We start from the raw sequence: 26228 nt of genomic DNA, 5'->3' as shown, positions 1-26228 counted from the left end.
CAGATATCCTGATCGACCAACTCTCTGACACTCGCGCTCAGACTACCTCTTCAAGCTGATTGTCATTGGCGAGTCATGCTGCGAGCAGACGAGGCTCACGATGCTGACAACACTCTAGGATCAGCAGGAACCGGGAAATCCTGTCTCCTCTACCATTGCATAAACGAGTCTTGTGCGTAATTCGTACCCGTTGCCGCGTCTGACTATCTGCCATGCAGTCAAGGAGCATTCCACGCATACCATCGGCGTTGAATTCTCTAGTCGCACTGTGCGCATAGGCGACCGAAACATCAAGCTTCAAGTGAGCCTCACAGCCCCCGAGCTGAACTCACTCACCTCAGTTGTGGGACACTGCCGGGCAAGAACGGTTCAGATCTGTCACGCGATCGTATTACAGAGGCTCAGCCGGAGCCTTGCTCGTGTACGACATCACTTCTCGACAATCATTTGCGAACTTGGACAAGTGGCTGTCAGATTGTCGTGCGCTGGCGTCTCCGCATCTCGTAGTCGCCTTGGTTGGCAATAAGTTAGACCGGGAGCAAGACAGAGAAGTGGAGTACTCAGAGGGATCCCGCTGGGCACAAGAGAATGGCAAGTTCGGACAGCTATGACCAGCTTGCTGAAAGTCTCCTCACAGGAACCCTCTTTGCCGAAGTGTCTTCGTTGACAGGCGAGAATCTCATGACGCCTTTCCTGCTACTCTCACGGAATATCCTATCAGCAGTGGACGCTGGCACACTTGACCCGGAAACGGCTGGAACGGGTGTCACATACGGAGAAAGACAGTTGCGGACAGTTGGAAGTGTTTCCCGACTCAGCGCTACATTAGGTCGACGGAAAGCCCGTCGGAAGAGCATCAGCCTCGAGACTATGGTTGGATCATCGAGAGATTGCAAGTGCTGAGAGCGATAAATCCGTACAAATCCTATAATGCCTAATGAGACATCCGGTAAGCCCGGTTACTGGTCTACCCGGTTCGTCACCTCGCGAGAGTCAGTATTTGTATGTATATGTATATGTATGCACCATTTCTTGCTTTGCGAATGCACATGCATCGGCACCAATCGACAGACTTGGGTCGAGCAATATGGCTCAATCCTCCATACCGTCAGCCTCGAAAGATGGCTCCAGCTCCAAAAAGGCCATCCCGTTGAGCACTCACCTCATCGCAGGTGGCATTGCGGGCCTAGCGGAAGCCTTGGCATGGTGGGTTTGGAAGACGCCGTACAGGGAATGACTTGTCCTGTAGCCATCCACTCGATACCATCAAGGTCAGGATGCAGCTTTCGAGGTCCAGAAAACTCGCAGGAGTGAGGCGTTCATGCCCAAATGCCGCTGACTGCAGCTCAAACCTCTGGGCTTCTTTGCCACAGGCAGGCAGATTGCAATACGCGAGACGCCGCTGGGCCTTTACAAGGGACTGGGGGCAGTGATTAGTGGGATCGTTCCAAAGATGGCTATACGATTCGCCAGCTTCGAAAGTGAGCCAAAGGTCCCGATCTCTCAATGACGCGCTCCCAGTGTACAAGGGTTGGCTCAAGAAGCCAGATGGAACCATCAACCCCAAGGCCACTTTTCTCGGTATGCTGTTAGTCCGGACACGACTGATTTGAGCAGCCGGCCTAGGAGCAGGCGCGACGGAAGCCGTGGCAGTCGTGACGCCGATGGAGGTCATCAAGATCCGCCTGCAAGCTCAGCAGCGTGAGTGTGAAGCGATCATGCATAGGCTGACAAGTAGACTCTCTTGCTGATCCCATGGATATTCCCCGTTACCGCAACGCGGGTCACGCAGCTTTCACCATCATACGCGAGGAGGGTATCATGACCCTCTACCGAGGTGTCTCGCTCACCGCACTACGCCAAGCTACGAACCAGGGTGTAAACTTCACAGCCTACCAACAGTTCAAGAAGCTTGCGCTGGAATACCAACCTCAGCAGAAAGACCTTCCAAGCTACCAGACTATGCTCATTGGCCTCATTTCAGGAGCTATGGGCCCCTTTTCCAATGCGCCTATCGACACGATCAAGACGTGAGCCGGAGCGTAGCTCTTATTCTCCACAGACTGATGAGACGCTTCAGTCGAATCCAGAAAGCGTCACACAAACCGGGGGAGACGGCCATGTCCAGGTTGATCAACGTGACGACCGATCTCTTCCGCAATGAGGGACCGAGAGCGTTCTACAAAGGTATAACACCTCGGGTGCTGCGCGTCGCCCCGGGTCAAGCGATAGTCTTCACTGTGAGCACATTGCTTCAACCTCGACTGACATCTAGGTTTACGAAAGGGTGAAGGCGACTATCGATAGGATAAAAGACACTGGCTATCGTCCAACATTTGAAGAATAGTTTACTCGAGCTCCCGCCAGCGCTTCTTTTTACCACGTATCCGCCAGTCTTCTTCATCGTCCCCAAGACCCCGTTTGTCCTTGTTGGCCTTCACGCTGAGCGGCTCTGCAATACCATCATTCTGAGCACCAAGGCCCTTGCCCTCAACCCAACCTTGCTTGCCAAGCATACGGGCAGCAAAGGAAGCGGGCTTTGATGGCTCGGATAGACGCGGAGGAGAAGCGGATCGTCTGGAAGATGGACGTTCCATCTGTCGTCGTAAAGCAGACCGGTCGACATAGACACTGTTCTTCGTTGCAGAGTGGCCATTGTCTTTGAGCAGACTCTTTCTTAGTAATGACATTTCATGACTTCCACGAGGGCCGGCGTATCGTGGCGAGATCTCGATCTCAGTGGTCTGGTCACGTTTCCCTGTGTCCTGAAACAGTTCAAACATGTTGTCTCCATTGATTTGGCAAGCGTCGCATGGCCAATCTGGATGCAGATGCGCAACGACGGTGGTGGATCCGATGGTGATTTTGTCGAGATGTTTTAATGGGTGAGGTTGCGAGGCATGCTTTGGAGGAGAGAGACGTTCTGCAGCGCCACTACCGCTAACAACGAATGTGCCATGGGTGGAGCCTGTATCATTAGCAGCTAGCTTTCACTGACACACACCAAGGTCGACAATGCACCATTCAGGACCCTGACGGAAGATGACTGCGTGTGTTTTGCTCACCGCCATCTCTTTCAATCGGACACGAGTGGGTCCAGGGACTTTATCCCTACCGATTTGAATGCCTTCTGGCGATGTACCATCGATCATGATCACCTTGTGAAGCGTCAAGATATCAGACGAAATGATGACAAGCCGCAGAACTTCGATGTCCACAGGAGTTGCAATCTGACCCCTTTCGGTCCCCTCGATCAGGGCACCCCATCCTACATCGTCTCGAACTTCGCCTTCTTCGAGCTCAGTCCTGTGATCAGCCATAGCTGATGATGGCTCCCCAGGTTTGAACTCTGTCGCATGGACATATGACCACTCTCCGTTGGTGCTGACGGCGTATGTATTGGAGCTCGGATGGAAATATACGAGATCCCTAGAATCCCATACCCAACCTGAGCCTTCTTCCATTCTTGCGATGATTGGCGCATGTGGTCGCGATCAGCTTCTGCTCAGCATTCCTAGGGTGAAGTGACCAGGCAGCTTTCCGAACGATGGTGGGTGGTGGACACGAAAGTGAAAGAAGCCATGCAATCTCAACGTTTTATACAATGTTTTTAATAAACCCTACTACACTTAAAGATCACCAAACCTATCCGGAAGACCGACGGGGGCGAGTCTATTTTACATCAGCTGCCAAGTCCTATATGTGACCAGACTCACAAGCTCCAACCGTACAGTCCATAACACAACCATGTACTGATGACCCTCATCCACATGGTAGCCTCTGATCGCCCAATGTACACATCAGGCTCTGATTGACCACTCTCTAAGAAATCCGTGGGATGGGCCACGGGAGAGGTCGAAATGATGGCCCTGGGAACGGTCAGCGAGGCAAAAGTGGGAATCAACTCACCAGTCCGTCAGCAGCCCGGCCACATACATTGCCGCCATGACGAAGATGATGTGGAACCAGGAGTAATTGTATTTTGTGCCTCCTCTCTCATCATCGCGTTCTTCTCCAATGGTTGCCTCAATTTCGTCGTCATTATCCTCAGGCTCATCCAGAACCGAGGCGGGAAGTGATCCTGCATTCACGGCTGCCAAGATAGCTTGGTATCGCATCTCATCTCTGCGGCCTTTGGGTTGATTGGTGACCATGCGAACCTCTCCGTCATCAGTCGAGTCTATCGGGAGCTCAATGGCAGCCCTTTTTTTACCCACAAGCGCTGTGCTTTGTGTCGCGGCTCGACTCGTCGAATAAGCAATGGCGAGGAAGGTAAAAAGAGCGCCAATGATAACAGTAGTTGTCTTGGTGCCGCCGCTTGCGTGCAGAGGATTGCAGTGCCCGGTGTCGTTATGATTTACCACAGCAGATGCTGTCAGGTAGGTGCAGTATGCTGTGACTACTGATGCTTGGGTGAGACCCGAGCGAGGATTGGCTTCTTGCACTGGCCCAGAGATGGCTATGAGTGTCGAGACAATGGATAGAACGAGATTGATAGTGATGAAAGTAGTGTTGATACCACAGCCCGATCCTGCAAAAAAGACGTACAGAAGGGTCGTGAGGACGACTGAGGCCACGAACATGCCCAGAGTCGAGCCAACGAGGATGAACTGCCACAGATTTGAATCACCTTGTTCCCAACGCTCGAGGCAACTTTCAGCCCAAGTGTGAGCGAAATCGACCAAGAGGACTAGGCCAATGAGGATGAACATGCAGGCTCCAATCGGCGCCACATATGATCCGTATGCCATGAAAAATTCGTTTGGGATGAGAAACGCCAGGAAGCAGAGGACCAGATACACCAGGATTTTTGGACCCCACCATCTAGATCGATCAGCACCTCTCCTATCCTCTCCTCCACTCACCCATTCTGAATCGCTGCTCGCTTAGTCTTTGTAGATTCTACGCCAATCAGCGAGGCAGAGAGGATAAGGTGAAAGAGAGCTAGAGCAAAGCAGAATCGATGAACAGCCAAGAGACCATAGCATTTGCCTCCTGAGCAGTCCATCTTGATCCAATCCCAACTGAGCTTTTCCAATTGTTTGATTGCCAAGTCTGTCCTTGATAGGTATGCCAACATGGAGGAAGTTGCAAATATGAGCTTGCTGATCAGCCTCTGGTCGCTCGAGCAGCACTTACTCCAAATCCGACTCTAGTTGCGATCGACGAGTTGCAATTGCATGATTTACAAAACGCTGACGCAGCTGTGCCTCCCATGAAGATCATACATCCAGAGCACAAAGAGCTTCCTAGAGCTCCGGCTCCACCTGTAAGCAGGGGAATGGACAACAGAGCACCCATGACTGGTCGAGTCCGTTCAGATGTGTGGTGAAGAGGAAGAGTCAGGATGTACGTATACAAAGTGAAAGCGGGGACAACAACGGTGGCGAAGTGTCTAGCTAGACTCATGACGTGGCAAATATCACAGCGTCTCTTCGTCTCCACTTTGATCATCTGATACTTCATCTCCTCCTGTAGCATGCCTTGTAGATGATGGCAGCTTGTCTCCCGCTTGGCCTGCGCCTTCTTTGAACCGCTCTGCATCTCCAACGTGCTCTTTCCATCGAGTCAACTCATCGTTCAATTTCTGTTGAACGGCGAGAACTGCCACTGACAAGTCACGATAATAGGACTGCGGATCGAGACTTGTCGTCACGGTCTGGCTGAGGTTTCCGTTCCGAGCGAGTTTTGTGTTGCTATCCAGAGGAACATTCCAGTCTATGCTTACGATCTGGTAGCGAGCATGCAAGTAAGGCGGACCGCTCTCTGACATCTTGAACAATAGTGATTAGGTTTTCGCAACTTTGATTGGTGAAAGCTCAAGGGCTCTGAGGGCGATCCGCAGCTTTGTCGTCGGCTTTAGATACCTGTACCGGCAGAGGATGCTCGAGCAGGGCTGTCTGTGATGTGATCGGGCGCAGCACTCGCAACGTATGGATGTATGCTGTTATGGGGTTGATGATGATCTAGATGTGTGAAACTCGGAAAACGATTTTTGGACCGGTACCAAAAATTTCAGGATTGTATGTGGTCACCGTTGACACTTGCCTATCTGTGCAGCTCTACTTTCTTGCAAAACCAACGATGAGGTGAGAGATAGTGAACGGCACCAAGAATCCCTCTGTTCCACACTTGCAACGTCGACATGATGCCTATTCGTCCAATACGATATGTTAGACTTCTGCCTGTCTTTCACGACAGCTGGAGAAAACCTCTTAGACGACTGATTCCGCACACATATCCACCATGCCTCTGTCACAGTTGAATGATTGGCTGACAAAGAATGACAGCTCGACGGCGGAGGTCGCTCAGGAACCTGCTAATGGCGACGGAGCTCCTAATTCCTCGGTCGAGCAAGATTCTTACCTGCAGGAGGATCACAGCGAGGAGGACGAAGAGGAGGATGGGGTACCCAACGAATGTATGTTCGCGATCCTGCTACCTGTCCTGACGCCGCTTAGCTTTGAAAAAGAAGAAAAAGAAGAAGAAGAGTGAGCCATGACCTAAGCGCAGGCTAAGTTGACCTTCGAAGGCAAGAAGAAGAAGTCCACCCAGTCGGAGCCTCCCCGAGTCGGTCTGACCAAATTGTTTAAAGACCGAATTTACCCCGTCGGTCAAGAGGTGGATTATGTCGGGTGTGTATAGTGCCAATGGACTGGGGCTGATGGCCAGAACGTCCAGGATGAGCTCTGCAGAAGCTCGAGAGCGAGAAAGACTGGCTCAGGAGGATCCTTCCACGAATTATCAGAACATACGGAGAGCCGCTGAAGTTCATCGTCAAGTGCGCAGCTACGCCAGGAAGAACATCAAGCCTGGTATGAGCATGACTGATATTGCCAACATGATCGAGGATGGAACTCGGGCGCTCGTGGAGGAGAATGGGCTTGAAAGCGGAATCGGGTTCCCAACTGGACTGAGCGTCAATGAAGTCGCGGCCCACTATACCCCAAATGCGGGGGACACAAAAGGTGAGTCCGTTGCTTCGTTGCGGCCGCTCAGCTGACTGTCACAGTCTTGAGGGACACGGACGTCATCAAGGTTGATTTTGGTGTCCATGTTAACGGCAGAATCGTCGACTCGGCGTTTACTCTTAACTTCGAACCCACTTGGGATCGCCTGTTGGAAGCAGTACAAGATGCCACCAATGCCGGGATCAAGGTCAGACACGAGAATACCGACCTGGCTGATCATCTCGTAGACAGCTGGCATTGATGTCAGAATGTGTGACATAGGGGAAGTGGTGCAAGAAGTGATGGAATCATACGAGGTCGAAGTGCGAGGCAAAACACACCAAGGTGAGCATCAGTGTCGGACTCCGGGGACTCAACTCCAGTCAAATCAATCGCAAACCTGAGCGGACATTCTATCGCGCCTTACTGTATTCACGGAGGCAAAAGCGTACCTATCGTGAAGCAATTTGGATCTGATCAAGATAATGAAAAAATGGAGGAGGGTGAATACTATGCTATAGAGACATTCGGCAGTACAGGTCGGGGACGAGTCATCGAGGAAGGAGCGTGTTCGCATTATGCGCTATCCAGAGAGCAGCCTGAGAGATATACCCTACAGTGAGACTTCACTACACAACTCATCCGCTGACATGATAGTCATCAATCTGCCCGGTCCCTGCTCAAGTCAATCGAACGTAACTTTGGCACTCTGCCTTTTTGCCGACGATACCTTGATCACGTAGGAGAGAAGAATTATCTCTTGGCCGTAAGGGATCGATATACAAGGCATCGAGCTGATCAGCCAGCTGAACACGCTGGTGAAGGAAAATTTAGTGACAGACTACCCTCCGTTGGTCGATCCTCAGCCTGGGGCAATGACTGCCCAATATGTGAGTTTGACTTGACATTGCGCCACAAGGCTGATTCCCTACCAGGAACATACCATTCTTTTACGACCAACATGCAAAGAGGTCGTCTCCCGAGGAGATGACTACTAGAAGAGATAGTACAACAGGAGCAACATGCACACGCCGGCTACGCATCCCAAAATGATCGCATCCCTCCGCCTTCGAGACCTGATCATGTTGATAAGGGAATTGATCACCGGCATTTGACTCAGAACTCCGCCCATCCGGGATTCGATAGACGCCAGCATGGAACGCTGCTGCGCAAAATCCTCCCTCGTAGCATAAGCCTGACTGTAGGTCTCTCAGAATCTTGATTCTCGGAGGCACACCTGGGCTGTCTTACTTTAGTGTATCATCCATCATGCGATGACTTGAATCTATGCGACCGCGGTCCGCGAGCAATGCATCTGTCTGCGACATCTGAGCGGAGCGATAGTTGCTGTACATCCATCAGCTCTCCTTAAAGGGCTTTCACTCACTCGATGTCTTTGCGAACCGAACCAAGAAGATTGACCCGCTGCAGAGCTTGACGAACATTGCTCTGTGGGGGGTTCGTAAAGGGGCTCGTTCGCGCAAACTCACTTTAGTCCGCATGAAATCGCGTCGATAATCTTCTAGGTTATCGCGGTGTCTCTGTGCTGCGTGCTGCATCGCTGAACTGGGTGGCTGTGAGGGGGAGTTGATCAGGTTGAATAGTTCATCCACAGCCTGATCCAACTAATTGAAGCTGTCAGATGGCAGATTGAAATCACACGACCGATACCTACTTTATTCAGTAACTCTTCCACCTGTTCCTCCAATAGTTCATGGTCTCCCTCTCCCTCTTCGACAGCACTACTACTTCCAGGCGTCGCGGACGTTCGAGCCACGGCGACCGCAGCTTTGGAGTATGCTGACAATTTGGCCTCCAAAGCGGTTTCCAAAGCACGAGCATGCTTTCTCGCATTATCCCAGCTAGTGCTAGAGGACATCTCGGCCAGTGTTTTCCTGCTGGTTATGAGAATCTGATGTTGCAGTCTGTGTGGTCGACGAAGGATAAAACAAAAAAAGGATGAATGAGAAAAGCGACCTATCTGAAAGTTGACGTGTCGGAATAATCAGAGGCCAGGATTATATCGTGTCTGGTGTCGGCAGTATTCTGCTCATCATCTATACTTAGTGTCCTGGAGTCGTTAGCTACGATGCGGGCGGGGCGCGTACAAGCAACCCTTGCGGTCCTCTTGGTCTCTGCTTCACAAGCTGCAGGATCTGCTTTGACCGCAATCCTGGCTTCCAGCGAAAGATCGTGCTACTACGCCGATGTAGACAAGGTCGGCGAAAAGATTGGTGAGGCATAGCGAGCATCACTTACGCCCCAGTTATGCAAGGCTAAAGCCATGCAGGATTCTACTTTGCAGTCCAATCTGGAGGTTCATTCGAGATAGACTATGTCGTAATGGATCCAGATGACAAGGTTCTCTTGGATGGTGAAAAGGAGGCACAAGGTGACTACATTTTGACCGCAAACAAGGTGAGTGAATAGCGAAGCCTGCGCCCTATAACTCATGCTCACGCAGATTGGCGAATACTCTTTCTGCTTCGAGAACGACGCGTCCATGTCTGACAAGCTGTTGGACTTCGAGTGAGTCTCTGATACTCTGTCGCTCCCTAGCTGACTATATCCCAGCATCATGGTGGAGTCGGAGCCGAGGAGAGTTCTTTCTGGGCAACAACAGCCGCTCAAGGAGCATACATCGACACTTGAGGAAAGCAGTTACAAGATCAACGGCCTGCTGAGCAGCATTGCACGAACCCAGAAATAGTGAGCCTTTCGACGGGTGACGGCACCAGCTCATCAGTATCACCACAGCTTCCACACACGGCATCATCGCAACTATTCTACTGTACTGTCCACGCAGAGTCGAATCTTCTGGTTTACGGTGCTTGAGTGCTCAGTCATCGTGGGTATGGCCCTGTGAGTAGCGTGCAGCTGTCTTGTCCATGCGCGCGCTAAGCAGATCTCAGGCTTCAAGTATGGATATTAAAGACTTTCTTTGCGAAAGGCACAAAGTGAGCGAATCTTTGTGATGCTCTGCTAATTCGGAAGACGATTCAAGGTATAGGCTCTTAACGTTTCTCATCTCATCAACATGCATTGATCATTGTCGCTTCTCGCGCTCTAAGCGCGTTGCCTCGTGGATAGTGACCGCTTCGTCCACCCAAGGCATGTGGAATAGGTCGCTCCGACGCAAATCCTCTTCCCTCACGCTGCCACCATTGGGGCCGTGCCCAACTTGATACCCTAGCATTTGATCTAAGTCCCTCGCTTGTGCAGCCAGCCAGCTCTGGATGAAACCATGCGGATCGGTGCTAACAGTCAATCGCGCCCAGACCGTATCACCTACGAAAATGATTCCAGGAAATCGCGCTTCTGCTTCAAATCTCTCGCAAAGTATGCCAATTCTCCAACCTTGTCTTCAATAGCCGCCACTTCCTTGCCCTCTTGGCCCTCAAATGCAGAGACGATCGACGCCATCTTGCTTTTCATAGGGTCCTCCGTTTCCACAGGGATGTCAAAGCATTTGGGACTCAAGTGGAAGTCTTGGTCCACCCTGATCGTGAGCGAGTAGTCTTTCAAAAAGCGCACCTTATGGTGTAAGGTATCACGACCGGATCAGGATGAGCGAGAAAACGTCCCACAACTTCTGGCAGCTTGTGAAAAGCGATGCCGTCTTTGCCAATAATCTCAGAGTCAGTGACAAGAAAGGGATTGATCTCACCTTCTCGAACCCTCCCACCGGCCGAACTATCGTCCCATCTTCCTTGTCTTGGGCGCCCACCATCTTGATAAGCTTCCATATGGCCCCCATGATTTCAGATTTGGTGCCCTCTTTCGTCGCTATCAAGTCTGAGAGGGGGGAGAGTACAGAAAATCGGTCGGGGGAATGCTCGATATGCAGTAGTATTCGGCAGTTGACATTGACATCGCCCTTGCGCGAGACCTCGAATCCGTCCAAGGGCGGCTGCAGGTTCCTTGGACGCCACTGAGCGTGCGTTAGAGCTCAGCATCACGGCTTTGGCAGGAAGACAGACTTACCTCCGCCACATTGCCCTCTGGAAAGGTAGGGGCTGTGCGATCATCCATCTCAATGACCGCCGAACGAATGAAGGAGCTGAACTTTCGCTTCGTCTTGTCCAGTCGGACGTTTCCAGTCTGTCAGGGTAATCAGATCCATAGCCTTCCTCTTTCAAAATCTCACATCCAATAAGCGTCCTTCCACCCTCAGGACCCAACCTGGAATGCCCTTGCCAGCATTGATATTTGCCGCGTCAGATTCGGCCGATTGCGCCAGCTCTTGCTGCCATGGTTGATCATGAGCAGTATTGGACACAAAAACCCGCAGCGTCCGCTTGATCTGCATGAAACATGAGTCGCAACGCGCAAATTCTTTCTGCCAACTCACTCGGGTTGGGCGCCCCAACGCATCGTTAAGCTCTGCCTTCTTGCGCAGCAGCGTCCAATCCAGATTCTGTTCAATCTTCATAAGCTCCGTGAATGCCGGTGAATCCGGCACGAGGGCAGCGAGGATGTGAGGAGGAGGGAGAGGTAAACGGGCGTGCTTTCTGGAGAGCGCGTCAATTGACAAGACTGAAGGCAGATAGTCACCTTGGAGCATTCTGCTCATCCGCGCGTCTCTTCGCATCATTTGCGCTTACTGCGGACGATGTTGGGTTGACCGGAGGCTGAGATGGCCCCGCGACGGATGCCATAATGGGCGGAGGAGCTGAACGGGGATTAAGGATAGTTTTGGTAGTGTACAAACACTGTAGAATTCTACATCAATACATTAAATCGAACTGCAGCAGCCAAAGATTGGCTTATCACGTGATCGTTTCAATTTGTACGTCGGCAGACTAGCTATACATCTTGGTTCGTTTACTGACAATCATGTCGAGCTCATCTGGGAGAAGTATCTCGCCTGAGGAGGGAGTGGGAGCATGGGAGCCAGATGAGTGGGATGGCTCGGACTCGGTGACCTCCAGCGAACTTGAATCAGAGGCAGGGCCCAGCAGAACATCTATTGTGAGTGGCGATTCGATCTACACCACTGACTGTGGTAGGAGGGGAGTGTAAACAGCGGTGGGTACTCTCGGCGATGCGCTAGCTCACCAGTCAAGGCCTTCGTAAGATACCTCTGGACGTTCTTGTCAAGGCACAACGTAGTGTTCAAAGAAGACTCCCAACGGAAAGCTCGAGCCTTTCACAGCCCAGTGGGTCTAGCGCATCCCGCAAACCTCGAAATGCAAAGGAACGCAACACAGGAGAGCAAGATCATCCTCTAGAACGGAGCAGCAAGAATGCGTGAGTCTCACGGCTCACGTCGATGTCTGCGTGTCTGACAACATCATACAGTCCGATGGTATTGAGCAGTAAACGACAGACAAGCCGAGCACGGCAAGTAGTAGATCTGCCTTCATCTGTGAGCATTTTGCGCAAACTACACACTGCATAGTGTTGACACAGCAGCATTAGTCGTCACGGGATCCAAGATTTGCCTCGGAACCGAGTCAATCAGTCTCCCGATCCATCGTACCCTCGGTACTTCGAAGTGAATTCGACGAGATTTCGCGGGCCTTGGCGGTGGCCAGACGAGCAGAGAAGACGTGCCCCTTGGTAGAGAAGCACAAGTGGAGTGAAGAGTGTGAGAGATTGGACAGGGCTCATAATCGAGTCAGATCCCGTCTCGACACCATAGAGCAGGACGAGAGGGACAGGGCAGCACTGAGTGAGGCCCGCAAAGAAGAGAGGGAAAAGCAAAAGGCTGGGAAAGCTCCCTGGTATTTGAAGAAATGTGAGCATGTGCAATCGTGGCTCGTGCTAATAATCGATAGCCCAGCGCAAAGATATTCTTCTGCACGCTCGTTTCAAGGCGTTGGAGGAAAAGGGAGGGAAAAGAGCGGTGCGGAAAGCTGTCGAAAAGAAGCGGAGGCAAGTTGCTGGCAAGGAGAAGAAGAGTCGTCCGGACGCTCGCGCTCGCCGACAGTAGCATGGATCCGGAGTATCGTCACATACATGAGCATGCAATTTGCCTAGTGGGCAACCTTGCCTCCCTTGGCACCGCCCTTCATACTCTGCTTGGACATCTTGGGCATCGCTGCGCCAGTGGGTTTGCCAGCCTGCTTCTTGGCCTCCTTGTCCCTCTTCTCAGTCTTAGCTTTGGTGATGGCAGCTTGTCGGGCAGCCTGTCGAACCTCTGGCTTGGCGGTACGCTTGGCCAGAATACTGGCCAGATCGGCACCGACAATTCCACGCTGCAACGCGGTCAGAAACAGTCTCTCCTCTCGAACCTTTCCAAGCTGACCTGAGTTTTGATGTTCTTCCTGCTCCTCTTCTTTGCTACCTCCTCAGTGATGCCCTTCTTGTGCATTCTACGAACAGATGCCATGAGCTCTCCGTACATGAGACACCCTTTGCGTACTGACCTTCGGTAAACCTGAGTCCAAGCGATCTTTCTCGGGTTCTTTCGTTGAAGGAAGAGAGACTCATTCTTTGAGTTGAGGAAGCGGAAGGACTGCGTTACACACGTCAGTCACTGTAATCTTGCGGCGAGAGCGATGTTGAACCAACCTTGGAGTCACCTCGGACATAGATCTTCCCCTTTGACGGGTAGACTTTGAAGCCTGAGAAATCGCAACGATCGACACGCATCCTGGTCATCTATCAGCATGGAAGCTACGGCTGAGTTGTATGATCTCCAAAACTTACTTGATACGTGCTTATGATGAAGGATAACAAGGGGCAACAGCTGGAGTTGTAGGAGATGGCCTCGACGTATAATGGAATTGAACGAACCTGACATTCAACTGCCACATCTTTGTGAGTCACAACAAAAATCCGAAACTCCGAGACCGCATGACCCCCAGGCCTTACGACTTAACGCCGACAGTCACGATCCTCGGATTTTTCATGCATTCTGCTGCCACTCACTCTCCAACTCGCTCAGGAGACGATCTGCTTCACCCGCACGTTTCTCTGCTCTCAGTCGATTCACAGCTTCCTGCCCCCCCAGCAATTTATTTCTCTTTGCATCAATGGCAGCCCTCCGCTCCTCCATTTTGCGCTTTCTAGCCTCTTGCGCTGCACTGAGACCACTCCGTTGGCCTGCTGCTTGTTTTCGCGCGGCTTCAGTTTCCTCGCGTTGGGCTTTAAGAGCGGCCATTTGCTCAGCTCGTTCGTCCTCATCCAGAGCGAATTGGTACTGTCCGGCACCTTTGGCTCTGACTGAGGAAATAGATCTAGATCAGCGGCCATCCATGACGCCACGAACAACCACTGACCCTCTTTCGTCGAGTCATAGTGATGAGCTCGGCTCTCCTCCTCTGCGGCCTTGTATTTCGCACGAATGGCATCCGCATCAGGCTCGTAGACGGGAAAGACGTTTTGATCCCCATCTGGGAGAGAATCAGCTCGGCTGCAGTGAGAGGGACATTCGCCTTACAAAAAACATTGGACCGCCTACGGTCAGTCAGTAGAGCCCTTACTTCACTTTGGAGTTCACTCACTGAACCTCGGAAAAGGCGCTTTCGACCTGCGGAGGATCGTCACTACTCTCGAGCTTGCGTCTGGCTCGCTCCGCAGCGAGAGCCTCCTTTCGTGTTCCTAATCTAGTCCTGCCCAGCTCATCTTCGTATTCGATTCGATCAAGCGCATCACCTTCATCCGATGCCTATCCAACAATGAGTCCATCGACTTCCGCGTGATCGCCTAACTCACACTCCCATCTGTATCATCGGAAGCGTCATCCTCATCGGCAGAGAAATCCCTTCGCTTCCTGTCGAACTGGTCTCAGATTCAGCAAAAACGAGCCGCTGACTTCCAGCTCACATCAACTGTCATCTCCTCCAGTTGCTTGTCCGACAAGCCCGAAAGGTCTCCATGCATCATTGATTCGTATTGCCTGGCTTTCTGCTTCAGGATGGCCCGTCTTTGCTCATCACTCGGGCCAGCATCATCGGCAAAGTGCCGCCTTTTGGCGTCGTTCTTGGCTTCTGCGGCGAGTCTTTTCACTAGACCTGGTGAGGGTCGTTGGAATGGGTCCTATCATATAATCTTAGACGTTGCAAACCGTTCAGCTGGCGGTCCATTGCTCACTTTAGCGGTGGCGAGCTGTGTTCGGCGTTGTCCCTTGACCGCAGAGCGGCCCTCTCTGGAGAACTGATCGACGTGCTCTGCTGCTATGGCTTTCAGATCGGCCAGAGTCGCCTTGGATATTGACTTGGAGGATTCTCCTGCATTTGGAAGAGACATGAGAAGGTTACAATCAGTGGTGTTGCTGCGTTATAGCAGTGGTCACCATCACCTCAACCCAAAGCTATAGCCTCGTAAACAAAAGACCGCGGACGGTCGTGGACAGCACCCTGGTGCCACATGTCGGCGTTATTTCACGGATATTAAGAGCTCCACCCGCTTTGAATGGCTTGGCCCCCTCTTCACGCCCGAGTGTCCTTCATCGTTGCTATTACTACTTCTTTTCTGGTTCTTCTCAAAACAGTCCAGACTCTTTGACAATGGCAGCTACAGCCAAGGTTTACGTCGGTGCGTTCCTCTTTCTCACCCAATCCTCCCCGTCCTCTACTTGGAAGAATTTCCACGGCGACAAAACCTGGTTCGTTCGTGTGGTCGAGTCCTCTTTGGACAATCACAGGCCAGCCGTTTTGATTCAGACATGCAATCCATGTTGTTTCTGCGCTCGAGCTATGGAAGTCACTTTCATCCTTCCGTCATCTCTTCTCTTGATATTCGATCACCATCATTCTCTTTTCTCGTCATCGGCCATCTGACTCTTAACCCAATTTTTAGGCAATCTCTCGTGGAACACCACCGATGAGGCCCTTCACCAGGTTTGCTTGTTCTCTGTCTTCTTCTTGCTGTGCTTACGCTTTCGTCTGACTCGCTATCTCACTCGGTTTTCTATACCTTCGCGCGTTCTGGCTGCTTTGGATGCGTTCTGGCTCTTATCCGAATCTTCTTTTCTCGTGCACCGGTTCGAACATTTGGCTCGGCTCATCTTGCGTTTTGGTGTTGCTCTCGGATGCTTGCTTCAATAGGCTTTCTCTCAATACGGAGCGGTTCTTGATGTGTGTCCCTGTTACGATGAAGCCTGACTACAACAACTGAACGACTGTATAGTGCATCGTCATGAAAGACCGAGAGACTGGCCGATCTCGAGGTTTCGGATTCGTCGTTGGTTGCTTCTGTCTTGTGTAGCCGCCTGCTCACGGTCACAGACATATCAAAATGCTCCTGAGGCCGAGGCAGCTATCAACGGAATGAATGAACAAGAGCTCGATGGACGACGCATCAGAGTCAACATGGGTAAGCCATTATCTGAAGCCTCATAGCATCTGCTCACAACTATCTAGCCAACGCCAAAGGAGGTGGAGGAGGAGGATACGGAGGCGGTGGATACCAATCCGGTTGTGAGTATTCCGCACCTCGATCTTCACTAGACGTCTGCGGGGAGTCTGAGTCCGTCGACAAGGGCATTTTCAGCAGAAGGGTGCAAAGCATCCAGGCTATCATCGGCTTCGTCTATGTCTCTCCGCCCCGCCCCCCCCCTCTCCTGCGATACAGATGGACAGCAACAACTGACATACCCTTAGACGGCGGAGGCGGTTACGGTGGAGGTCAAGGCGGCTACGGTGGAGGTGGCTACGGTGGTGGCCAAGGAGGCTATGGTGGCGGCCAAGGAGGCTATGGAGGCGGTCAAGGAGGGTACGGAGGTGGCGGCTACGGCGGAGGTCAAGGTGGTTACGGTGGAGGTCAAAGTGGTGGCTATGGAGGTGGTCAGGGTGGCTACGGAGGTGGAGCTTCTGGCTACGGTGGCCAGCAATCCGGATACGGCGGCGGAGCTCAGGGAGGTTACGGTGGAGGCTGTGAGTGTAAAAAGCACCGCTTGCTTGTGTAAGCTGACCATTGCAGACGGCGGAGATCAAGGCAGTAAGTACTCAACGGAGAGATTCATTGTGAATGAACGCTGATCGAGCGGTTCAGGCCAGCAATACAGTGGAGGTGGCGGTCAATACTAAGGTTTCGGCTCCAGTGATCTGATGGCCTAAGGGTGGTTTTCATTCTCGCCTATCGGCCTTGCAGCCCTTTTACCCGTAGCGATCCATCTTTCAAATGAATGACCGTTGCCAGTTTTGCGAACAACTATCAAATCCATCACAGCACCGTGTTCATACAGATTCGTGATGCATTTGTCCCGAACTTAAGACTACAGGAAATCCGCGGCGGCTTTGCGCTTTCTAGATGCTGCTTCGAAAGACTCTGCGCTTTCTGCTGATCCAGGAGGAGGCGACTGATACCGGTATCGAGCTTGCTGTGCCCGCTTCTCGGCCTGTTTTGTATGAGCATGAGGACAAGATTCAAGAGCTCACCGGTGAGGCAGTCACATCTGGCCACATGACTCCATCCTTCGGGGGTTCCACCACGACGTCAGAGGTTGTGAGTACTTTCGTGGCCTCGTTTGATTGAGGAACGAACGTTGGCGGCGGTGCAACACCCGATATTCCGTTCTGAGCCATCGGAGGCTGGAAACCTGGCGGAGGACTATTGTGTGAGACACAGTCCCCAGAAGATGACTTACGGATACATGGATGGAGGCATGCCAGTGGGCAATGTGGGTGGGGGCATAGGCATCTCGCCAGGGAACCGGTTCAAGGTCGGGCTAGGCCGGCTTAGTAAACATTCTAGCTAGGACGTAACCTCACACTCACTTGGGCGGCGGTATACCAATAGGGAATGAGCCGGGGAAAGGAGGAAAGACGCTGCCAGGATTATTTCTGGCAGCCATCAAGGCTTTGTGTTGAGCCAGAGCGGCGATGAGGTCCGCCTCAGGGATGACGTTATAGGAATGTCTGATGCGCTTGCCATTCGCTGTAGCAGCCAGTGCAGCAGTGCCCGCTTCTGCCTCCTTCCTCGCTCTCCATTCGGCCAACGCATTGGTAGGAATGCCCTCCATGCCAAAGATCTCGATATCGTATCCATCTCGACCAGGTAGAGTGTTGGTCAAACTGAAGATCCGTGAGCAACGCAAGCATTGGGGGCGAGTCTCGCATGCTTACGGTTCAGGCTCGCATTTGTGCACCTGCTGACTGTGGACCATGAGACCACCGGCAGTCTTGATGGTAGGTATCAGTATTCGAATTCATTACAAACCTAGTGCCTCTCACATTCAGCTTCCTCGGGCACATCTGACACTTGAAGTGTTTCGACTTTTGGTGCTGTAAAAGGACTTGACTTGTGGTCAGCTGTGTTTCCATTGCTCTTGATGATCTTAGTCACCTTTCTCATCTTCAAACTCTCTCTCGCAATACCAGCACCAGGGCTTGAGCACCTGTGTGGCTGTGAGCATAGCTACATTGAGGATCCGAGTCATCTGTGACCACTCACGAACACCTGAGTCCTCTTCTTTTTCCCCATGATAGATATATTTTAAGAGCTTGTAGGTGAAAGGAGAAGTGTATGGAATCGTGAATTCCACTTTGAATCAACGACCCGAAATTTAAAAGAGTTTACCCATTCATTTTTCTGTACCACGACTATGCTCTTCTTCCCTCTTCATCAACTCCATTCTCCTGCTCCCTGAAATATCTCGAGGACAAGACGAAGGAGCCTGACCATGATGTGGAAGCAAGCTGGCCCTTCTCGGCAAATCTTGACGCGATGCTTTCACGCCACAGCTTCCAACGCTTCTCACATTGGGATCCTGCCTGTACCTGTCCCTCCCTCGGTTTCGCTCACTCTGCCGCCATTGTCCATCCCCCCCGATTCTCCCATCACTTCGGAAACAGGGAATCGTGTTTTGACCGTCGCTGGTCCATTAGGGACACAATTTGTCCTCGTTCATCCTCCAGTGATATTACGCCCGCCGTCAGCAGAGACACCAAATATCGGTGTGTCTGTACATGACCCCAAACTCCCGCAACACCGGAGCCTCTGGGGATTTACCAGGTCTATGATCAACAATGCAGTTGTCGGCGTATCTGAAGGATATAAATTGGACATTCGCTTGGTCGGAGTTGGATACCGAGCTTCGATGGAACCCATCCCTCCAGTATTTCTCGACATGATGAAGCGATTACCTCCGAAGGTTCGAGCGCTGAAACCTGGTTCACCACCTCCTGTACCAAGATCCTTGCCCACACACCGCCTCAACCTGAAGCTTGGATACTCACATCCAGTCCTCATTGATATTCCCTCCGACATCAAAGTCGAAATCACAGCCCCGACGACAATGGTTTTATCTGGGACGGACAAGAACCAATTAGGGTTGTTTGCAGCTACAATCAGGCGGAAGCGCAAGCCAGAGCCATACCGCGGAAAGGCAAGTCATACTCATTGCTTTCAATCGCTCTTGCTGACCAAAAACTATCTACAGGGTATTTTTGTTGGCGGCGAGACCATCAAACTGAAAGAAGTGAAGAAGAAGTAGTAGTAGTAGTAGTAGTAGTAGTAGTAGTAGTAGTAGTAGTAGTAGTAGTAGTGTACGAAGCCTCAATGCACCTCATTGATGCTGAGTGACGCTTGCATATTCATCGCTTCATACATGAGATCGATGCGACAGGAGGCTCATCAGGAAGGTTCTGTTGTCCTTCGTCTCAAAGAGAGTCACAGCATTTCATATCGAAGTCCTGATTGCCAACAAATGTTCGGGACTGGTTTTTATTTCGCGTTGCTTCCTCTTTGTCCTGATTAGAACAGCTGCCTGTAGATGTTCGTCAAAAGCACACAACCCGACATTAGCCATGTCATTGGAATCATGATCTGAAGAGCCGTGTCATAGCGCCTCGTGCGGTCGATGAAAGTCAAGATACCTGATGCCGCTCTCAAGTTACGCTGAGAGGGCGTCTGCTCTCGGAGCTGTCCTTGATGAGCTGGACGACACACCACCCATCGAGGGACTCTCCGCGGAGCTAGAGATGCAAGCCAACAGCGAGCTGCTGTTGACTCTGCAGCGTGGAAGGAAACTCGACTCACTCTTAATCGATTTGTGGGATTCGCATATCCCTGAACACGATGATCTCGCTCTTGAAGGTGATGTCGCTGCTGTGCTTGGCAACTTCAAGCTGATTCGATAGCTCCTCAGTCGGGCGTCTGGCAGAATCAACTCATCTTGGTAGAAGAGACTTTGAGTCGCAGGGTACCGTAGGTCAGGGCCAGTATGGCACTGTGAGTGACCATATCATCAACCAGCCGTCTCTGAAAGATGTCCGCAGATAGAAGCCGTAAAGCTGTGCGGCTATCGATGTACATATGCTCTAAAAACAATCAGGAAAGACCTGGCCTGGCGGAATCGTGCTGTGAGCCGTCCGAGGCTGCAACCACTTATTGTTAAGCACCTCGGCTTGTCCATCGAGCGGCACATCCATATCTTAGCGGGTTTGGATGTAGGATGCGCGACGGTGCCCTCGCTTTTCGCTGCGTTCCAGGACATCGACTGCTACCACCTTGTCCTACCTTACGCGCCTTTTGGGTCCCTGTGGGATAGGATGTCCTCGCTGCCACGCAAATTCGGGACAAGCGCGGTCTCTGCGCCAGAAGCTGAGGATCGTCTCAGCTGCATGACTGAAGAAGAAGTCCTGTGGTGGGCCCCACAAATGGTGTCGGCGATCTGTTGGGTACACGAGAAGGGCTTTGCCCATAGGTGGGTGGCATGCCGTCCGTCCTGTCAGAGTCGTCGCACGCTGATGTCTCGGACTGTCAGAGACGTCAAACCCCAGAACTTCCTGTTGTTCCCTGATTCGCAGCTGCAATTGACCGATTTTGGGTCCGCAGCTCCTCTGGAGCGCTCACTCGCATCATATGAGCGCCTCCGTGTGCCCATAACCTACTGCTCCCTCGTCGTAGGGACGCCAGATTACCTGGCACCGGAGATACTCATCCTCGCCAAGTTGCTTCTCAATCACAGCAAATCCGGAGAAGACAGCGCAACCAATTATGTCGAACAGGGGTACGGCTCCTCTATCGACTGGTGGAGCCTCGGCGCAACCTTGCACGAGATGCTGAGGGGTTTGCCTCCTTTCTGGCGTCCGAGTGTCCCAGAGACGTATCAGACGGTCATAGCGGTCGAAGACGGGTCCTACAAAATTTCTGAGGTGAATGGAGTGTCAGAGAGCCTGTCTGACTTTTTATGCTGGCAAGTCTGCTACCTCCGCATCATTTGCCTGACTGATATGAGCCTATAGCCTGCTCTGTCCCAGTCATCTGAGACTGGGAGCAGCCGACGATGCTGAGATTCGAGATCATGCTGTGTTCAAAGATCTGGACTGGACCAAACTTTTGAAGCGTATGTCTCGGAGCCAATGCCTTGTCATGCTTTAACTGATGCTGCAAAGGACCGAGGCCTGCTGTTGTATCGAACCTACCACCGATCGCGCTGTCTCGATCTGGCATCGGATCTCACACGAGTTCGTTCCTCACCAGTAGCTTCGGCAAATACCTCGTCACCAATGACATCTCCTCGACCATTGGACCCACGATATTCCAGGATCATCGGGATCTGGCCACAACATACCATCATCATGGATGGTCTCTCGAGCCTTCTGCAAGAGAAGTTGAGGGTCTGAAAGACGACATCTCCCAATCGCTCGCTATGAGGACTCCCGCCCGAGGAACCGACTTTCGCCAGACCCCGACCACAATTACCAAATCTGCCCCTCGACATAGACCTCTTCTAGCGGCCGATGCTTGGCAGCAGGTACGGACGTTCGGCAGTCCGGGTCCCGATCTCGATATGGGAGAAACGAACGACAGATTTGCTTCGCCATCGTCCTCGAATCAAGTGAAATCACTCGAAACTTGGCATGACTCTCTGCGCAGAAATATCGCTGTAAGTGGTCCAAGCTAGAGATAGCTGATGAAGTACAGGGCCTACACGAGAGATTACGCGCGCTTCAAGACCTCGCATCTGCTGGTTGAGCTGTGATTAGCTCTAAAGTCTTAGCCCCTGAATGATCTAAGCGATGTACACCAATTCTGGCGGCCATCTTCACGCTGTTGCAAGCTCGATTGGGCTCACGGCAGCCCCTGAACTCCCACCCTCCAGGTTGTTGGTCATGTAGGCCCGCGACATAGGTAGGATCATGATGACCATTTGCGGGAACCTGATGGGAAAAATGTGTCTATGTATTTGGTGTCGGAACTATGTAGCACGCCAGCCGGTGTCAAAATGCAAAGGAGCGTGTGCAGATCTGCGTGGCGAGACTGCCCTGACTGACCGAGGATGCCTAGAACGCCTCTGTAGAGCAGAGCCGAGGCAAGTCCAGTCGTGACGTAACTTGCTTCTGTTTCGGCGAAAGACCCGCTTCAACCAACAACCGCGGTGCATCGCTTGTGGTTCTTATTAAACAGTGATAAATCCCGGCTTCTTCAGACTGCCCCGATTGTTCGACAATCTCTAGGATGAGCGATGCTACAGATCTAAATATGGCGAGCCGACTGACCCTGAACAGCGGTCAATCGATCCCTCGTCTCGGCCTCGGAGTCTACAAAGCCGCAGGAGCAGAAGCGACCAGCGCTGTCGTTAGTGCTCTCAAAGAGGGTTACAGACACGGTGAGGAGGCCTACTGCCTCGAGTCCGCTTACCCAGCAGTTGATACCGCCCAATGGTATGAGAACGAAGAGGGTGAGCTCCTTTGTAATCTGGGCTGACTCAGAAGACGTCGGTCAAGGTGTCAGAGACAGTGGCGTCAAGCGGAAGCAAGTGTGGCTAACGTCGAAATATTTCCCCGAGGATCAAGTGAAGTCTACAAGCGATGTTCTGGCTGCTCTTAGAACCTCCCTCCCAAAACTCGATCACGAAGATGGTCACATAGACCTTATGTTGATACACTCGGCTGCTGGTGGACAAGAAGGCCGCGAGAACATATGGCGTGCCTTCGCGCAGGCCCAAAAAGAAGGGTGGATCCAGGCCATAGGCGTCTCAAACTTGTGAGTGGCCTGTGCGCCAGCCCTTATTCAAGCGATTCCCAGCAACATCTCACACCTCGAACGTCTACCGGGTCCTATACCTGCACTGAATCAGATTGAACTCCATCCTTGGTGTCAGCAAAGACCAATCGTAGAGTACTGTCAACGCCACGGTATTGCCATCGAAGCGTATTCTCCACTCGCCAGGGCGGAAAAGGATAAATGGGAGGATCCCGTCCTAGTTAAGATCTGCGAGAAACATAGCAAGAATCCGGGTCAAGTCCTAATACGCTGGAGTCTCCAAAGAGGGTGTGTCTTCTGTAAGACTGGACTGACACCAGATTCGTGGTGATTCCCAAATCGTCTAATCCCCGAAGGATCAGAGACAATGGCGATGTATTTGACTTCTGTCTGGACAAGGGGGACATGGACGCCTTAAATGGTTTAGACAGGGGGTCGGGAGGCGCGGTCACTTGGAATCCAGTGGACCAAGCTTGATCGAAGGTCTACGCAATCGAAGGATCAGACGAATAAGGACTGAGCCATCCTCAAATGCATTCTGAACGTGTTCGTCGACATGTTAGGGGTTTTATTAAGGTCAAAAAGCTCTGTATACCTGGAAGTCTCAGCAAGCGCCTGCTGTATCCTGCAATCAACAATGATCCGACAACCAAACAATGATCCGACAACCAAACAATGATCCGACATTCTATCAACCTCAGGTAAATCAGACTACGACACGCCACCAGCTCGCAGCTGCTTCTGAATTCCGTTATTCCCGCTCTTGTCGCAAGCCCCAAGGGTTACACCCTGTTCGGCAACCGTCCGATGGGACTTTTCACCATACAAACTTTGTCCGCATATGAGAGGGCCCGTAAGCCTCCTATGCGGTCTATTTCGAGCGTTCCTCAACCTACAGGACGCCCTGCGGACGTGTCCTATGCGGCCAATTGCGGGACATGAACTTGTCCGATGTTTACAGACCCCTGGAGGTGTATTACCCGTCCGATGGATTTCTTTACTATGCGGCCAGAATCACAGTCCCTCATTCTTTCTGCATTTCAGTGACAAACAATGAGTCTGCCAGCGTCACAGGAGGCTGGCCGAGCTGGTAGAGCGGCCCGTAGGGCTAGAGAGGAACCCCAAGCGAAATTCAGTATGGAGGATGATCGAGTCATCGGGGAAATGCTTGTGGAAGAGCGATCGTGAGTTATAAGTCATAACAACGCTGTTCCAGGCTCATACATACAGTCGTGGAGCTCAGGGAGGCTTTAAGAGACAGACATGGACGAGGATAGCTCAAGAGCTCAATGATCGATTCCATCCGGACGTCCCTAAGACCGCTCGATCATGCCAAGACCACTTCTCCTATGTCAAAAACAGCTATCTTGTACCTCTGATGGACTTGGAGGCTGTCTCGGGCTTTGGATGGGACGAACAGCTGCATAGATCGTTGCAGAGGATGATATATGGGACAAGTACCTCGCGGTGAGTATCAGACCAGGCAGATATCCCTGCAATATCCCAAAACACTGCTCTCCTGGGTGCTTTCGGTGGATCCCGATGGGAATCTTCCCTGACCTTTGTCCAGGCCCATCCCAAAGCAAGGAAATGGCGTCGAGACCGGTGGGAGCTCTATCTACTCTATAAGGAGGCCACAGGTAACTTCAGAGCCCGTGGACAGCATGTGTACCGTCCAGGAGACACTCAAGAAGGGTCTGATGGAGAGGACGACGGAGGTGTGGACGAAGATCAATATGACTCGGCCATGGAGGTATGTAGTGGACCGCCGAAATGCTGATGGACCCTCTGCAGAACACAATCAATGAGCTTACAGGTACCCAACCCCTCTCCCAAGCCGCCCAAGACGTGGTCGACATCTTCTCACAGCTTTCCGGGACACCAGATCCCTCTCGGTCCCTCAGAACCCCACCCCCCCTCAATGGTCGCCGTAAAGCTTCAGACGCCCTCGGAGATGGACTGAGAGAGCTTGCTGGTAGCATCAGACATTGGGCAGAGTCCTCAAGCAATCGCGAGCGACAATTGATGGCTATACGGGTCGAAGCATTGAAGAAATTGCAGAAATATGAGGAACTGTCGGTCGTCAAGAAAGGGAGGGTGATGATGAAGCTTTCGACGGATATGGAGGCCTGCAAGTCCTTGCTGAGCTTTGAGGAGGCTCAGGTGGATCCAGAAGCAGTCCTGGTGATACTCCGAGGGTGGTCTGAGCTGCAGGGATCGAGATAGCGTCGGAAAAGGGTGGTATCCATGGTCCATGTAAGAGATGTATAAATCAGCACGCCCCTTCATTATGGATGTCCCTTTATGCGAATTTCCTGCATAAGTTCCTCTTCTCACCCCATTCTATGACGTCCCTGAGGTCCCTGGTACTCCTCCCACATCCTGTTGGCTATCTCATCCCTTCTCCGATCCCCTCTAGCGATCTGAGCAGCATCAATGGTGCTGTCAAACGAATCATTCGGATCGTCAATGACATCGTCGATCTCAGCCATATCTGCTATCGACTCTGATGACGTTGACATGCTGGAGGGGTTGAGGCCATTGAGGACAGTACTCTCATCATCCTCAAACCACTCAGGGTCGCCAGCACCGTATTCTCGAGCGAGATTGAACATAACACATATCCGGAGTATGATCTTGACTTGAACCTTTACTGAGTACTCGCTAGATCGCTCCTGTCAGAACGCCACAAGGTCATAACCCCGAAATACCGATATCTCGCCTCAACTTCAACAGCTCGTCAAGTTATTCGCCGAAGCTCGCCTTCACTTCACTATCTAATCAAAAGCTCGGCGAGAAAAGCAGAATGGATCACCGAAAGACAGGATCTTGGCATGAGTATTGATTGACAGGTGAAGGATCGGCGAAGGATATATATAGCAGCCGCAGATAGCCTTAGATAGACCAGCGATCCAAGATTGAAGTTCAATACTACTAGATCTTGCATCCCATTGCCGCCCTCGCCTCCAGTCGCCTTAGCCCGCCTTAGCTCGCCTTCAGTTGCCTTTGATAGCCTCGAGTTCGCCGAACTACGCCTCGTAGCCAACCTCTCTTTGGTCCTTCAACACTAGCCTTCGTCCTATCCTTTATTCAAGTATCTTAGCCGAATATTGGTAGTTCTCGTCCACGCTCGCCTCATCTCGCCTACTTTCGTCAAGAATAACCTATTCTGCATTCCTCAGCCAACGAAATCTGACAGTATCTTGGATCGCTCTTACCATTGAGAGGTTCTTCAGTTTTTGATCATGTCTTCCGAAGGTCCCGCGTACGGTACTCGCTCTGGTTCAACCAATGCCGATTCCAATTCAAATTCTCAAATGATGGAGATCTTGCAAAAGCTTTCCGATATCATCGCTCGACAGAACGAAATTAGGGAGTCTCCGATTCCTGAGGTTC

At 51.8% G+C, this 26228-nt stretch overlaps 17 protein-coding genes across 17 annotated transcripts; 10 read left to right on the top strand and 7 right to left on the bottom strand.

Annotated features, from left to right (window-relative positions):
• Positions 1-75: 75 nt before the first annotated feature.
• Positions 76-903, top strand: BD324DRAFT_579211 (ras family-domain-containing protein; the record flags this gene model as incomplete). Its single annotated transcript, XM_022013362.1, has 4 exons — positions 76-172; positions 219-301; positions 342-595; positions 627-903. The coding sequence occupies 4 exons, from the start codon at positions 76-78 to the stop codon at positions 901-903; spliced, it is 711 nt and encodes a 236-aa protein (XP_021871752.1).
• Positions 904-1087: 184 nt separating this feature from the next.
• BD324DRAFT_608252 (mitochondrial carrier domain-containing protein) lies at positions 1088-2347 on the top strand (the record flags this gene model as incomplete). The annotated part of the gene is made up of 8 exons (XM_022014108.1): positions 1088-1206; positions 1250-1310; positions 1346-1481; positions 1522-1581; positions 1618-1701; positions 1739-2030; positions 2081-2240; positions 2276-2347. The coding sequence occupies 8 exons, from the start codon at positions 1088-1090 to the stop codon at positions 2345-2347; spliced, it is 984 nt and encodes a 327-aa protein (XP_021871751.1).
• A 1-nt stretch (position 2348) lies between these two features.
• On the bottom strand, positions 2349-3464 carry BD324DRAFT_650311 (hypothetical protein; the record flags this gene model as incomplete). Its single annotated transcript, XM_022018126.1, has 2 exons — positions 2349-2968; positions 3005-3464. The coding sequence occupies 2 exons, from the start codon at positions 3462-3464 to the stop codon at positions 2349-2351; spliced, it is 1080 nt and encodes a 359-aa protein (XP_021871750.1).
• A 113-nt stretch (positions 3465-3577) lies between these two features.
• On the bottom strand, positions 3578-5367 carry BD324DRAFT_623234 (putative vacuolar transmembrane protein). The gene is made up of 5 exons (XM_022015561.1): positions 5140-5367; positions 4866-5101; positions 3910-4824; positions 3717-3869; positions 3578-3672 (listed from the first exon to the last, which is right to left on the bottom strand). Exons 1-5 carry the CDS (start codon positions 5299-5301, stop codon positions 3630-3632), a joined length of 1509 nt encoding a protein of 502 aa, XP_021871749.1. The 5' UTR covers positions 5302-5367; the 3' UTR covers positions 3578-3629.
• On the bottom strand, positions 5368-5964 carry BD324DRAFT_623233 (hypothetical protein). The gene has a single exon (XM_022015560.1). It carries the CDS (start codon positions 5771-5773, stop codon positions 5423-5425), a length of 351 nt encoding a protein of 116 aa, XP_021871748.1. The 5' UTR covers positions 5774-5964; the 3' UTR covers positions 5368-5422.
• Positions 5965-6246: 282 nt separating this feature from the next.
• On the top strand, positions 6247-7948 carry BD324DRAFT_641868 (peptidase M24, structural domain-containing protein; the record flags this gene model as incomplete). Its single annotated transcript, XM_022017453.1, has 9 exons — positions 6247-6421; positions 6533-6635; positions 6673-6968; positions 7013-7158; positions 7199-7295; positions 7334-7568; positions 7608-7716; positions 7757-7840; positions 7886-7948. The coding sequence occupies 9 exons, from the start codon at positions 6247-6249 to the stop codon at positions 7946-7948; spliced, it is 1308 nt and encodes a 435-aa protein (XP_021871747.1).
• On the bottom strand, positions 7945-8829 carry BD324DRAFT_641867 (28 kda golgi snare protein; the record flags this gene model as incomplete). The annotated part of the gene is made up of 5 exons (XM_022017452.1): positions 7945-8149; positions 8202-8297; positions 8338-8399; positions 8441-8575; positions 8626-8829. The coding sequence occupies 5 exons, from the start codon at positions 8827-8829 to the stop codon at positions 7945-7947; spliced, it is 702 nt and encodes a 233-aa protein (XP_021871746.1).
• A 105-nt stretch (positions 8830-8934) lies between these two features.
• On the top strand, positions 8935-10249 carry BD324DRAFT_397098 (emp24/gp25L/p24 family/GOLD-domain-containing protein). The gene is made up of 7 exons (XM_022012677.1): positions 8935-9184; positions 9241-9368; positions 9415-9479; positions 9525-9659; positions 9708-9812; positions 9863-9907; positions 9945-10249. The coding sequence occupies exons 1-7, from the start codon at positions 9040-9042 to the stop codon at positions 9958-9960; spliced, it is 639 nt and encodes a 212-aa protein (XP_021871745.1). The 5' UTR covers positions 8935-9039; the 3' UTR covers positions 9961-10249.
• On the bottom strand, positions 9964-11665 carry BD324DRAFT_623217 (chromatin remodeling-related protein). Its single transcript, XM_022015559.1, has 8 exons — positions 11505-11665; positions 11302-11461; positions 11098-11253; positions 10935-11051; positions 10618-10881; positions 10485-10582; positions 10243-10449; positions 9964-10207 (listed from the first exon to the last, which is right to left on the bottom strand). The coding sequence occupies exons 1-8, from the start codon at positions 11606-11608 to the stop codon at positions 9997-9999; spliced, it is 1317 nt and encodes a 438-aa protein (XP_021871744.1). The 5' UTR covers positions 11609-11665; the 3' UTR covers positions 9964-9996.
• A 4-nt stretch (positions 11666-11669) lies between these two features.
• On the top strand, positions 11670-12889 carry BD324DRAFT_623215 (hypothetical protein). Its single transcript, XM_022015558.1, has 6 exons — positions 11670-11921; positions 11960-11978; positions 12017-12200; positions 12252-12318; positions 12372-12690; positions 12731-12889. Exons 1-6 carry the CDS (start codon positions 11787-11789, stop codon positions 12883-12885), a joined length of 879 nt encoding a protein of 292 aa, XP_021871743.1. The 5' UTR covers positions 11670-11786; the 3' UTR covers positions 12886-12889.
• Positions 12890-15280, bottom strand: BD324DRAFT_600078 (ribosomal protein L24e-domain-containing protein). The gene is made up of 11 exons (XM_022013912.1): positions 14991-15280; positions 14724-14936; positions 14613-14678; positions 14402-14565; positions 14338-14354; positions 14177-14290; positions 13835-14120; positions 13467-13548; positions 13322-13410; positions 13201-13267; positions 12890-13150 (listed from the first exon to the last, which is right to left on the bottom strand). The coding sequence occupies exons 1-11, from the start codon at positions 15144-15146 to the stop codon at positions 12929-12931; spliced, it is 1476 nt and encodes a 491-aa protein (XP_021871742.1). The 5' UTR covers positions 15147-15280; the 3' UTR covers positions 12890-12928.
• A 58-nt stretch (positions 15281-15338) lies between these two features.
• On the top strand, positions 15339-17070 carry BD324DRAFT_623202 (hypothetical protein). The gene is made up of 9 exons (XM_022015557.1): positions 15339-15434; positions 15699-15739; positions 15947-15976; positions 16029-16082; positions 16127-16214; positions 16262-16318; positions 16502-16774; positions 16821-16838; positions 16893-17070. The coding sequence occupies exons 1-9, from the start codon at positions 15407-15409 to the stop codon at positions 16925-16927; spliced, it is 624 nt and encodes a 207-aa protein (XP_021871741.1). The 5' UTR covers positions 15339-15406; the 3' UTR covers positions 16928-17070.
• Positions 17071-18365, bottom strand: BD324DRAFT_623201 (hypothetical protein). Its single transcript, XM_022015556.1, has 8 exons — positions 18294-18365; positions 18186-18237; positions 18074-18135; positions 17966-18021; positions 17618-17914; positions 17488-17568; positions 17279-17450; positions 17071-17238 (listed from the first exon to the last, which is right to left on the bottom strand). Exons 1-8 carry the CDS (start codon positions 18321-18323, stop codon positions 17116-17118), a joined length of 873 nt encoding a protein of 290 aa, XP_021871740.1. The 5' UTR covers positions 18324-18365; the 3' UTR covers positions 17071-17115.
• Positions 18366-19352, top strand: BD324DRAFT_623200 (ribosomal protein L6, alpha-beta domain-containing protein). The gene is made up of 3 exons (XM_022015555.1): positions 18366-18383; positions 18420-19227; positions 19282-19352. The coding sequence occupies exons 2-3, from the start codon at positions 18523-18525 to the stop codon at positions 19333-19335; spliced, it is 759 nt and encodes a 252-aa protein (XP_021871739.1). The 5' UTR covers positions 18366-18383; positions 18420-18522; the 3' UTR covers positions 19336-19352.
• An 84-nt stretch (positions 19353-19436) lies between these two features.
• Positions 19437-22188, top strand: BD324DRAFT_623185 (kinase-like domain-containing protein). Its single transcript, XM_022015554.1, has 8 exons — positions 19437-19937; positions 19990-20072; positions 20120-20203; positions 20240-20547; positions 20608-21039; positions 21089-21189; positions 21239-21732; positions 21771-22188. The coding sequence occupies exons 1-8, from the start codon at positions 19721-19723 to the stop codon at positions 21819-21821; spliced, it is 1770 nt and encodes a 589-aa protein (XP_021871738.1). The 5' UTR covers positions 19437-19720; the 3' UTR covers positions 21822-22188.
• Positions 22189-23387, top strand: BD324DRAFT_623175 (NADP-dependent oxidoreductase domain-containing protein). Its single transcript, XM_022015553.1, has 5 exons — positions 22189-22455; positions 22495-22527; positions 22562-22832; positions 22875-23120; positions 23153-23387. The coding sequence occupies exons 1-5, from the start codon at positions 22305-22307 to the stop codon at positions 23307-23309; spliced, it is 858 nt and encodes a 285-aa protein (XP_021871737.1). The 5' UTR covers positions 22189-22304; the 3' UTR covers positions 23310-23387.
• On the top strand, positions 23388-25458 carry BD324DRAFT_680636 (hypothetical protein). Its single transcript, XM_022019086.1, is given in 6 exon segments — positions 23388-23491; positions 23511-24016; positions 24063-24201; positions 24261-24299; positions 24403-24585; positions 24627-25458. The coding sequence occupies 5 exon segments, from the start codon at positions 23886-23888 to the stop codon at positions 25056-25058; spliced, it is 924 nt and encodes a 307-aa protein (XP_021871736.1). The 5' UTR covers positions 23388-23491; positions 23511-23885; the 3' UTR covers positions 25059-25458.
• Positions 25459-26228: the final 770 nt, after the last annotated feature.

Source organism: Kockovaella imperatae (genome assembly GCF_002102565.1).
Source record: "Kockovaella imperatae strain NRRL Y-17943 chromosome Unknown BD324scaffold_5, whole genome shotgun sequence".
In the NCBI taxonomy this organism is placed as follows: Eukaryota; Fungi; Basidiomycota; class Tremellomycetes; order Tremellales; family Cuniculitremaceae; genus Kockovaella; species Kockovaella imperatae.
This window is presented reverse-complemented; position numbering and strand designations above follow the sequence as displayed.